Source organism: Rhinolophus ferrumequinum, chromosome 6 (genome assembly GCF_004115265.2).
Source record: "Rhinolophus ferrumequinum isolate MPI-CBG mRhiFer1 chromosome 6, mRhiFer1_v1.p, whole genome shotgun sequence".
In the NCBI taxonomy this organism is placed as follows: Eukaryota; Metazoa; Chordata; class Mammalia; order Chiroptera; family Rhinolophidae; genus Rhinolophus; species Rhinolophus ferrumequinum.
Window position 1 is genome coordinate 71016808 of NC_046289.1, and position 12924 is coordinate 71029731.

At 34.8% G+C, this 12924-nt stretch overlaps 1 protein-coding gene across 1 annotated transcript; it reads left to right on the forward strand.

The window, feature by feature from the left end:
- Positions 1-7106: 7106 nt before the first annotated feature.
- Positions 7107-8045, forward strand: LOC117023757 (olfactory receptor 4F3/4F16/4F29). The gene has a single exon (XM_033108911.1). It carries the CDS (start codon positions 7107-7109, stop codon positions 8043-8045), a length of 939 nt encoding a protein of 312 aa, XP_032964802.1.
- The last annotated feature ends 4879 nt before the right edge of the window (positions 8046-12924 follow it).

Sequence of the window (12924 nt, forward strand, 5' to 3'; positions counted from 1 at the left end):
ATTCTTTTATCTTATTTGTTCTATCATTTCTATGCTTTCTTCCCATATCTTGCCTTTTGCGGGACTTAAATATACATTCTCATTTTATTTTTTATTCTCTCCTTGTTTGTAGATTATACATTCTACTTTTCTTCTTTTAGTGATTGCACTAGAAAAGCAGCAATCACATTTAACTTGTTAAAGTGTAATACAGGCCTATCATAGAATACCGTGTGAATAGTGCTTCCTGGAGTTATGCAACATGGTGACTCTGAGGACCTTACACATTTTAACTCCATTTGTCAACCTCTCAATTTATTCCTATTGCTGCCATGTGTCTTAATTCTCTCTCTTTCTTTTAGAATCCCACAGTGTAGTATTAAACTGTTTCATACAATCTTTATTTATAAGTGGCCACATATTTGCTCATTATTCCTTCTTGCATTTCAGAACTTGCATCTGGGATTACTTTCTTTCTGCCTGAAGTACATTCTATAGAATTTCTTTGGTTAAGTTCTCTGATGTATTTTGTTTGAAAACATTTTTCTTTTGTTCTTGTTTTTGAAAGATAACTTTGTTGAATGTGAAATTTTAGCATGACTGTTATTTTTTTTCTCAGTATGTTGAACATGTCTGCTGTTCTCTAGATTTCATTGTTGATAATGAAATGTTACTTATGTGTAACCATTGCTTCTTTGAAAATAATTTGCCCATTGTGGCTGCTTTTGAAACCTTCTCTTTTACTTTGTGGTTCTGTCCTGTAAGATTACCAGACAAAATACTGGATGTCCAGTTATATTCGAATTCAGATAAACCAATTACTAATTTTTAATATGAATTTGTCCTGTGCAATTTAAACATCTAAAAAATTATTCATCATTTATTTGAAATTCAAATTTAACTGAGCATCTTATATTTTTATTTGCTAATAAATCTAGTAACCCTAGTAGTGACATATGATTTGTCTGGATAGGTTTTCTTTTTGTTAACCTTATTAGGTATTGTTTGAAAATTTGAATTTGTGGAATTTGAATTTTGGAAGGTTCTTAACCATTGTCTGTTAAAATATTGCTTTACCCCATTTTTCCTCACTTCTTCTAGAGCATCAGTTAGGTTTATATTAGTTTTTTTCTTTTTGTTTTACTTTGTTCTCCATGTTTCTTAATCTATCTTATATTTTCCAGTTCTGTTCTCTCTGTTACATCTTTAAATGTAACTTCCAATTCACAAATTCTACCAATGACTATATCTTCTATGCTCTCAATTCATCCGTGAGTTCTAAATTTTAAGTGTTATTTTCAATTTCTATAAGATTTATTTAGTTCCTTTTGAAACCTGTTTCTTCAATTCTCCTCCTCCTCCTCCTCCCCCCTCTTCTTCTTCTTCTTTTTTCTTAGTTTCCGGTGTACAAAGCAATGTAACAGACATTTATAACCCTCACAAAGTGATAACCACCCATCTACTTACCCTCTGACATTGTATATAGCTGTAACAACACCATTGACTATATTCCCTATGGTGTACTCCACATCCCATATATATATATATATATATATATATATATATATATATATTTGTATATATACATATATATAAAATTATAGTTGACACTCAATAGTATTCAACTTCAGATGTATAGTGCAGTGGTCAGGCGTCTGCACAATCTAGGAAGTGGTCTCTCTAATAAGACATGTGCCCATTTGGCACCTTACATAATCTTTACAACATTATTGATCATATTCCCCAAAGTGTATTTCATATCCCCGTGACAATATTGTGATTACTAATTTGTACTTTCTAATCCCTTTATCTTCTCCTCCATCCCCACCCACCTCCCTTCTAGCAACCATCAGTTTTTTTCCCCTATATCTCTGAGTCTATTTCTGTTTTGTTTGCTCATTTATTCTGTTCTTTAGATTCCACATATAAGTGAGATCATATGGTATTTGTCTGTCTCAGTCTGACTTATTTCACTTAGTATAATATTCTCTATGTCCATCCGTGTCATTGCAAATGGTAAGATTTCATTCTTTTTTAATGCTGAGTAATACTCCATTGTATAAATGTAACACAGTTTCCTTTACAATTGTCTATCGATGGACATTTTAGTTGTTTCCATGTCTTGGCTATTGTGAATAGCTGCAATAAACATAGGGGTACATATATTTTTTTGAATTGTTTTGGATTTCTCTGGATAGATGCCCACAAGTGGAATTGTTGGGTCATAAGGTAGTTCCATTTTCAATTCTTATATGTTCTTGTTCTCTGTTTATATTTTCACTGGTTTATTTAACATATTAAACATAATTATTTTATTCTGCATCTGATCCTTCTAATATCTTAAGACATTGTAGGTTTGTTTCTTCTCTCTCTCTCTCTCTCTCTCTCTCTCTCTCTCTCTCTCTCTTTCTCTCTCTCTCTCTCTCACTCTCTCCCTCCTCTATTCATTTTCGATACGGTTTTCAGTTTTGTTTTTTTTTTAATGTGTGTATATTTAGTGATGTGTTTATGAGTTATTTTTTCCTCCTTGGAACTTTAACTGTGGAAATTGTTTGAGGCTTTGGATGAAGATCAAGATTCAAAATACATACACTTTTGTTTTCAAGCTCTCTGGGGCATGAGGTGGGTGGTTTATTCCCAGTTCTCCTTTTAAAGAAGAAAGACATTTTGAAGTTCCACATTTATTGGGGTGATTTCTGTATTAGATTTCCACTTTAATTTGACCATGGCCTTTTTTTCTGAAACTATTGTTTGTTTTTTTGTTGTTGAGTTATATGAGTTCCTTATATATTTTGGATATTAGCCCCTTATCGGAGGCATTATTTGCAAAAATCTTCTCCCATTCAGTCGGTTGCCTCTTTATTTTATTGGGGTGACAATTGTTAGTAACATTACATAGGTTTTGGGTGTACAATTCTGTAATACATCATCTATATATCACATTGTGTGTTCACCACCCAGAGACAGTTTTTCTTCCATCACTATATATTAGATCCCTTTTACCCTCACCTGCTACTCCCCTCCGCCCTTACCCTCTGGTAACCACTAGAGTATTGTCTGTGTCTATGAGTTTTTTGTTTCTTCATTTGTTTGTCTTTTCCTTTGTTGTTTTCAGTTTTATATCCCACATATCAGTGAAATCATATAGTTCTCGACTTTTTCTGTCTGACTTATTTCGCTTAGCATAATACTCTCAAGATCCATCCATGTTGTTGCAAATGGCATTATTTCATCTTTTCTTGGGGCAGAATAGTATTCCATTGTGTATATATACCACATCTTCTTTATCAAATCATCTATCAAAGGATACTTTGGTTGTTTCCATGTCTTGGCTACCGTAAATAAAGCTACAATGAACATTGGAGCACATATATCTTTATGGATAAATGTTTTCAGATTTTTTGGGTAGATACCCAGGAGAGAGATTGCTGGGTCATATAGTAATTCTATTCTTAATTTTTTGAGGAACCTCCACACTGTCTTCCATAACGGCTGCACCAATCTGCATTCCCACCAACAGTGTATGAAGGTTCCTTTTTCTCCACAGCCTCTCCAACACTTGTTATTATTTGTCTTGTTGTAGTGTACCAAAATTAATTCAAAATGGATCAAAGACATAAACATAAGCCCTGAAACAATAAACTGCATAGAAGAAAACATAGGTACTAAACTTATGGACATTGGGTTCAAAGAGGATTTTATGAATTTGACTCTAAAGGCAAGGGAAGTAAAAGGTAAAATAAATGAATGGGACTATATCAAACTAAAAAGCTTCTGCACAGCAAAAGAAACCATCAATAAAATAAAGAGGCAACCAACTGAATGGGGGAAGATTTTTGCAAATAATACCTCCGATAAGGGGCTAATATCCAAAATATATAAGGAACTCATATAACTCAACAACAAAAAAACAAACAATCCAATTAAACAATGAGCAGAAGGCCCAAATAAACATTTCTCCAAAGTGGACATACAAATGTCCAATAGACATATGAAAAGATACTCAACATCACTAATTATCAGAGAAATGCAAATAAAAACCACAATGAGGTATCACCTCACACCAGTTAGAATGGCAGTCATCGACCTTGGCCTTTTCTAAAATTTATTTTCAGGTGTTGACATTGGGTTTTTGTTTTTGATCCCTGCATCCTGCTAGGACTTGAAAATCTAAACTCAGAATCACTTGATTTGGCTTATGGCCTTAAGAGCAAAAATCTGTTTCAGTTCTCTGCTTATTTCACTGAGCTCCCACCTTTAATGAGTTTTTAGCCCAAGTGTTTTTATTTTCTTGCCATTTATTGATATGTTTAATAAGATAACTTTTGTGCAGCATTTTTAGTTTTCAGTGGGAGATTGGTTTAGATAAATGTGCTATACTGTCAGAAATGAAAGTGTCCCTCTTCTCTTGAATAAACATTTGTTTAAGGCTCAAATCTTACTGCCTGAAATTATGTTAAGACCTAAAAATTTCTTTTAGAATCACAAATGTAGGGATCAATGTGTTATTTTTGTGTTTAAGAATCTCTTTAATGTACTAGATTTTTGAACGCATCTGTTAGGAACCAGCAGTGGTAAACATGCACATGCTTTATTCATGTGATGCTGACATCTATATTTTTAATTTCTAGCATGTGTCAAACTTGTAAGGTTTATGTCTGTGACCATTAGTTCTGTGAGTGTACTCTAAAGCTAATGTAAAATTATCACTAAAACTGTAAAGTGTCCATAATTAAAATGAGGAATGGGTCTACAATATTACATTTTTGTTTTACCACATTTAAAAACTAACTCTTCCAGAGGAAGGTGACCAAGATTATAAGTGAATTGGATACAATATTATTTGATGCATCTAAAAAGGAACAGAAGTATTTTGCTCACAAAAGATTGACTTTGGATTGATATGAAGGCTGTCTTTAAATATTTGAAAATTTGGCATCTAAAAGATGGATTTGATTAATTCTGTATAACTTCAAAGGGCAGAACTGGGACCAACGGTTAGAAGTTAGAGAAAGCAGATTTCTTCTCAATAGATAGAAGAGCATAATAATTATTGATGTCCAACAACAGAATAAATTGCTTCAGGAGCTAGATTGTTTTCTATTAGTGAAATTGTTCATGGAGAGCGTGGATGACCACTGGAATAGAATTTTACAGAAGGGGTTTCTACCCTCTAAGAATCAGTACTTCAGTGCAATTCTCCATGATGCTTGAATTTCTGGGCTACAAATTTGTCCCTTAATATATTCCACTTGTATTACTGTTTGTTTTGACCTTTTCCCTCAGATTTTAAATAACTTGTGATTAGGAACCTTACTTTATGTTTTTCTACCCATAGCAGATACTGTTTTGAATATATTTGTTGATGTTTGTTCTGAAACCTATTGCAATTATGTTTTTGTTGAAATTAAGTGAACACTTTTCAGAAGGTATGTTAGACATGCTGAAGTGAATGATAAACACATAGCAAATATAACATTTCAAAGAATGAGAATAGGTCCCTTTAGAAAGAGAAACAAAATTGGAGAGTCATTTGATGAGAGAAAATGATCTTGGGTTAACATTGAAATCCCAACTGGCCAAGTGAAATACCACATTCATTTATCCATCCATCCATCCATCCATCCATCCATCCATCCATCCATCCATTCATCCATCCATCCAACAGTTCAAATATCCAACTATCCACCTAATAATATTTATGGAGTTTCTTCTACCACTAGGCATGTTGGTGAACAGAAATATATTCTATTATTAAAATATTTTTGTGGGGTCCCTGGAAACTTCTGGATGTCCAATGGCTAAAAAACAAGCTACATTTTTCTTTTTTATTTCAGTAGCTGTATAAATTTCTGAGTACTCCCGCCTGCTAACTTAAAACTTAGATCAGCTTTCACAAATTTTAGGATTAGTTTTGGATGAAGAATTAGAAATCCGATTAGCTTTGTGATTTGCTTCATGTGTGAAAGTCTATTTGGATTATTTATAAGGTGGCCTAATATAAGTCTCATTTAATAAACTTCTAAACCATCATGGAGATGCCCACATTGTCCATACACTAGTTCTTGATCCCAGAAAGAGCTCAGAATACCTGGTACAGGGAGAAAAATTCAGCCTCCAAACTAGCATTTTGAAGTCTCTGTGGACTAGTAGATGTAACAATTTATTGCCATATAATACTTAGAACTCTGTTTTCCTTTCATCTCAAAACTCTGTTGAAATTCTTCTTACATTTCTCACTTGAAGTGGCCCCCTGATGTCAGAGGCGAACCCATGGTGATATTTTAAACAGAGTCAATAATGACAAGGGAAGTTGGTGGGAGATGGAGTGAGATTAGGATCAGTGGATTTAGAGTCTTCATCAAATCTAGTTAAATACCAATGTGTTCATGTTTGACCAAATGAAAAGAGGTGATTGTCAATTTTCAATATTTGTACATTCTTTTAAATAGCCAGTATGGTGGTTTTGTATTGTGTCAATTTGGCTAGATTGAGCTACATCCTCCAGAATTCCTTTCTCTATATGCTTCAACTAGGATGGGTTGCAAGAGAGATTCTTTTGCAATATTTCAAGGGACGAAGTGAAGCAGCAGCCATATTTGTAGCTCACATATGTTGCCGTTTCTCGTTGGTATGAGGCAGTGATCAGGACTGCAACTGCCAAAACTTCTTTGGGATCCTTCTTTAGTTTCTGTGACTTGAGGGCCAGCTGTGTGATTGGCTCAGTGGTGAAGGGCCCTGGCTTCTGCAGTACATCTACACCATCAAGGTCAGAGGCAATGAGCACTGACACTGGTTTTAATCTGTCATTGCAGCTTTAGTTCTTGCTTGTGGGTTCCAGTTTATTGTTATCTCACCCCCCGCCCCCCTCACCCCCAATTTTACATCCATCTTTTCTTTCTGACTGCCTGTCCTGTGGACTTCAAACTATGGGATCAGAAGCAAAGGCACCAAAGACTTACAGAGACTGCTGAATCAGCCTCCATGATTATGTGAGGTCAAGTTTCTGTCATGATCTCCTAGTGGTCCTGCTTCTCTAAAGAAACCCTGTCTGATACAGCCAGTAATTCCAATTTCTTATTTTTCCTGTTCTTTCAGGCAAATTTGGAACCCAAATGACTGAAACCATGGGGGTAGAAAATCATTCAGTGGTGTCTGAGATTGTGTTGGTGGGACTCACCAGTTCTTTGAAGATGCAACTAGTCCTGTTTCTAGTTTTCTCTGTGTTCTATGTAATGGGTATTTTAGGAAACCTCCTCATTGTGCACACCGTGATCTCTGACTCCCATCTACACTCCCCCATGTACTTCCTGCTGGCCAACCTCTCCTTCATTGACATATGGACTTCCTCCATTGCAGTTCCTAAGATGATTTCTGATCTTTTCAAGGACAGAAAAGTAATCTCTTTCCAAGGCTGCATTGCTCAGATGTTCTTCATTCATGTTATTGGAGGAACTGAGATGGTTCTGCTCGTCGCCATGGCCTTTGATCGTTTTGTTGCTATATGTAGGCCTCTTCACTACCTGACCACCATGAACTTCAGAACTTGTATTTTACTCTTGGTGGCTGCCTGGACCACTGGGATCATCCACTCATCGATCCAACTTGTATTTGTTGTAAATTTACCCTTCTGTGGCCCCACTGAAGTGGACAGCTTTTACTGTGACCTTCCTCGATTTATTGGGCTTGCCTGCACAGACACTTACAGATTGGAGCTCATGGTCACTGCTAATAGTGGTTTCATCTCACTGGGAAGTTTTTTCATTTTGGTTATCTCTTATATTTTCATTTTGGTCACTGTTTGGCAACATTCTTCAGGTGGCTTGTCCAAAGCCCTCTCTACATTGTCAGCTCACATCACAGTGGTGGTCTTATATTTTGGTCCATGCATTTTTATGTACACATGGCCATTTCCCACAGTGCCAGTGGATAAATTCCTTGCTATTTTTGATGTAATTATCACCCCGTTTCTGAACCCGGTCATCTACACTTTTAGGAACAAAGAGATGAAGGTGGCAATGAAGCGAATATTCAGTCAGGTATTGAGCTTCAGGAAACTGTTTTAAGTGATTTTGATATCAAGCAAGTCAAGCATCTCTAACATTTTCTGCCCATGCTACAGACATTAATCCAAGGAAATATAGCACCAGAAATGCTTAGCTATTAGTTTAATTACTAATGTCCAGCATTTTCTTAATGTGTTTTCTGCCATTACCAAGGAGGATATGGTATTCTTCTTTCTTATGCAATGTGATGAAATAAAAAAGTATTAATATGGGATTGGTTCCACATTTTCTTGCCCCTCCTGGATAAAGAGAATTCTGGACTGGCCTTTTGTATCTCTTTTCCTACTCTGTTCAGAGGAGGATCCTCCCTTATCAGATTGATTTTTGGGTTTTGTGATGCAGCATCTGAAGAAAAGTGCTTTGCAAACACGATAAAATTTGCAGTTATTAGGGACAGGGTTTTTTTTTTTTTGAGATTTGTAGTGAGATATGTGGGAGTAGCTGTAATGTGTGAAGAAAACAGATAAGAGATAAAAAGGGGATTTTAAAGGGATGTAGTCTCTTTCTTACCCTTCAATTATTACCTTTCAATAAATGAAAGCAAAGAATTCAAGTTATTTTAAATTACTTTTGATTTTTTTAATAAAAAAATCACTGGGTTATGAATTCTTAAGCATTTCAGCTAGTGCATGTGGTAACTATAAATTAAGCCTTATAATTACTCCAATTATTTCAAAAGCTGTGTTGCTGTGCTGTCAGGGGATTTGAACAATGGGGCCAGGTAATGGGCAACGACAATGACCTATTCAATACTTCTTTCCCAGCTAGTGCTAATCCTTGCTTTAATTATATTGAAACCAGCAATGATTCCTCAATTCGATAAACTTTTTTTTCAGTGACGTAGCAATAAGCACAGACTCTTAAGCCAGACAGCCTGAGTTGAAATCTCAGCTTTGCTTTTTACTAAAACACAAATTACTCAACCTCTTTATACCTAAATTCTGTCATCTGTAAGATGGAGATAAGTCGAACCATTGAAATTTGTGATAGTTGACTGTTTTTGACTTACAAAAATGGCAGGTCCTTATGGCTAAAGGCACTTCCTCATAAGGTGTAAGGATGGACTGAATTAATATTTGTAAAATGCATTAACCAATTCTTGGTCTATAGTATTATATAAGCACCTGTTCAATAAAATGAAATAAAACATTAAAACCACTCCTCAGTTTTGATGACCTTTTTCCGCACTGTCTACAGATTATTCCTTTCTAACTCCATTCATCAGACCTTGATTAATAACTTGCTCTTTTCCTAACAAGACTAGAACATTTTAAATGATGAAATTCCTCAAATATAGAGACTTCAAAATGCCACAATTTACTTTCTACATGTTCTTTCTCTTATTTTCAAATTGTCTTTTTATATGCTATGCAGTAGTTCTATCAAGGTTGTTTTGGTTATCTTTGGCGTTTTTTAATGTACTGGAAGAAGTTACCAAGCTGACTAGGTTATAAAAATTTATATAAATAAGAATTTTATTAATCAGAAATGGTATTGAATACTCACTATGTTTTCAAGCCTATGCCAGAAAATTGTGTTGGAAAAACTAGAAAATTGTGTTAGAACTATACCACTCAATAATTGTAAAAAGGGACAATGGGTCTATGAGGCGAAAAATCACTGCAGGTAAATAAGGGGTGTGGTAAGTTGGGCAGGCTCAACAAAAGGGTTTGAGCAGAGGAGATTTGTGAATTTGTGAATGCTATGGGGCTGAAGCCCATGCTGACCAGTCTTCTGAGGTAAATACATGCCCTGGGAAGGAGAGAAGCTCATGGAAATCTCTGGAGGCTAAGGGCAGGTTGATACCACAGGACGGGATGGATACCCACTCTACTTCATTGCCTAACCAGTGTCCCCAAAGCCTGAAAAGATTTGGCCCTGCCAGCTCCATTGACCCCTTCTCGTTCTTCTTAAACATTTTGGACTTTCTGTTATTTGAATACACCAAGCTCTTGGTCTGAGACCTGTACACTGGCCCTTCTTTCCACTGGCAGACTGATTTGTCTGGGTATATTCAGGGCTGGCTCCTTCTCATCATTCAAGTTTAAGCTTCAGGTTTTTGAACTTCAAGAAAAGACTTCATAACTAAAGAAGTTCCCTCTTGCTTTTCTGCTCCAGTCATTCTCTATCATATGCTTTGTTTAATGTCTTCATAATTTTATCTCTATTTGAAAGATTGTTTTGTCAATTATTTTTTTCTCTCCCCAGGAAAAAAAAGAGATCCATAAGGCGAAAAACATGATTTTTTGTTTTTTGTCCTCAGAGGAATGGCTGGCTTACAGTGAAAAGTCACTAATTATTTGTTTTTGTCCAAAGGGTAATGGTAAATAAAAGCTGAGAGGGGGAAATAAACAACTCTTGCCTTCCAAATCACAAGGAATGGAAAGGAATGGGAAAATCTAGTATATTTAGCACAAATGTTAAAATAAACTTATTCAGGATAACAAACTGGTGGAGTCTAAAGTACGTTTGTAGGTTAAATATAGGTAAGCACAATGAAAAAAAATCACTGAAAATAATTTCATTCAAATATAACTGTCAAAATTTTGTTATATTTCTTTTAGGATTTTCCTTTATACTTTTAAAAATTGTACAAAATATGATCACATTGTTATACAATCCATCTAACAATATTATATGTAAATCATTTAACAATATGATATGTAAGTTTTTTCATGCTGACAAATCTACCACTAGCATGTAATTCTTGGTGGCTATGTGGTAATCTATTGTATAGATATAGCCATGTAACTTAAGTCATGTTTTCATGGCTGACATTGAAGTTATTTTCAATTAAGTCAGTTATCAAGAGCTCTGTTATGAAAGATCTTGACATACTTCCTTATCTGTACACAGCTTTGATTACTTTTTAATGACACTTAATATAAATGAAATTGCTGCGCCAAAATGTATTCGTAAAGCATGGTTACTACCGCAAACGTGCCCTCTAAAAAGGTTGGGTCAATTTAAAATTCCATCAACAGCAGTGAATTAGAGCACTAGTTGCTCCACCTTTGCAAAAAAATGGATATATAATTAATTTGAAAAAGAGAAGAAGAAAAAAGATAACAAATGTTATATACTGATAACATAATTAAAAATTTTCTACTTTTTCTTTGAAATATTACATATTTACAAAATACGTAACACGTATTTGAGTTAAAAAGCATAAGATGAATACCTATGAGCCCTCCCATCATTGCATCTACTTTCCCATTCCCTTTACTCTGCCTTCCACCCAGAAGTAATCACTATTCTGGATTTTTAAATTATGCTTCTTTTGTTTTTTGAAAAATAATTTTATTAAAGAAATATGTGTCCATAAACAATATGTTGTTTAACTTTGATCATTTGCAAAGCCCTTTTTTTATAATTAAAGTTTATTGGGGTGACAATTGTTAGTAAAGTTACATAGATTTCAGGTGTACAATTCTGTATCACATCATCTATAAATCCCATTGTGTGTTCACCAGCCAGAGTCAGTTCTCCTTCCATCACCATATATTTGAGCCCCTTTACGCTCTTCTAACATCCCCTCCCCCCTTACCCTCTGGTAACCACTAAACTATTGTCTGTGTCTATGAGTTTTTGTTTCTTCATTTGTTTGTCTTGTTCTTTTGTTGTTTTGGTTTATATACCGCATATCAGTGAAATCATATGGTTCTCTGCTTTTTCTGTCTGACTCATTTCGCTTAGTATTATAATCTCAAGATCCATCCATGTTGTCACAAATGCTCCTATTCCATCTTTTCTTAGCGGCAAATAGTATTCCATTGTGTATATATATCACAACTTCTTTATCCATTCATCTATCGAAGGACATTTCAGTTGTTTCATGATCTGTCACCATGTACCAAAATTAATTCAAAATGGATCAAAGACTCAAGCATAAGATCTGAAACAACGAACTGTATAGAAGAAAATATAGGTACTAAAATTATGGACCTTGGGTTCAAAGAGCATTTTATGAATTTGACTCCAAAGGCAAGCGAAGTAAAAGCTAAAATAAATGAATGCGACTATATTAAACTTAAAAGCTTCTGCACAGCAAAAGAAACCATCGACAAAATAAAGAGGCAACCAACTGAATGGGAGAAGACTTTTGCAAACAGTGCCTCTGTTGAGGGGCTAATATACAAAATATACAAGGAACTCATGCAACTCAACAACAAAAAAACAAACAACCCAACTGAAAAATGGGCAGAGGACATGAAGACACATTTCTCCAGAGGACATACAAATGGCAAATAGACATATGAAAAAATGCTCAACATCATTAATCATCAGAGAAATGCAAATAAAAACCACAATGAGATATCACCTCACCCCAGTTAGAATGGCTATCATCAACAAGACAAATAGTAACAAGTGTTGGAGAGGCTGTGGAGAAAAAGGGACCCTCATACGCTGTTGGTGGGAATGCAGACTGGTGCAGCCGTTACGGAAGGCAGTGTGGAGGTTCCTCAAAAAATTATGACTAGAATTACCATATGACCTAGCAATTCCTCTCCTGGGTATCTACCCAAAAAATCTGAAAACATTTATACATAAAGACAAGTGTGCTCCAATGTTCACTGCAGCTTTATTTACCGTGGCTAAGTTTATATACATTCTTCTTTAAAAAATATATAACTTATCAGAACTCATTCAAGAAAAGATTTGAATATATATTTTTAAACAATTTATCTGTTTTATCATTTCAGTTTTAAAATTCAGTGCCATAAAGATTTTTTATAATAGTTTTGTTATTATTTAAAAAATAATATATGTCATGTATGAGATATGACAATTAAGTTCACAAAATTATCCTAGAAAAAATGATATATGACTCATTGTTGAATATCATATGGTCACCTTCAAAATACTCCTTTTGGGAAGC

Bases quoted from the DNA above. Each gene is read 5' to 3' on its own strand.
- LOC117023757 (XM_033108911.1), top strand. From the start codon at position 7,107: ATGGGGGTAGAAAATCATTCAGTGGTGTCTGAGATTGTGTTGGTGGGA.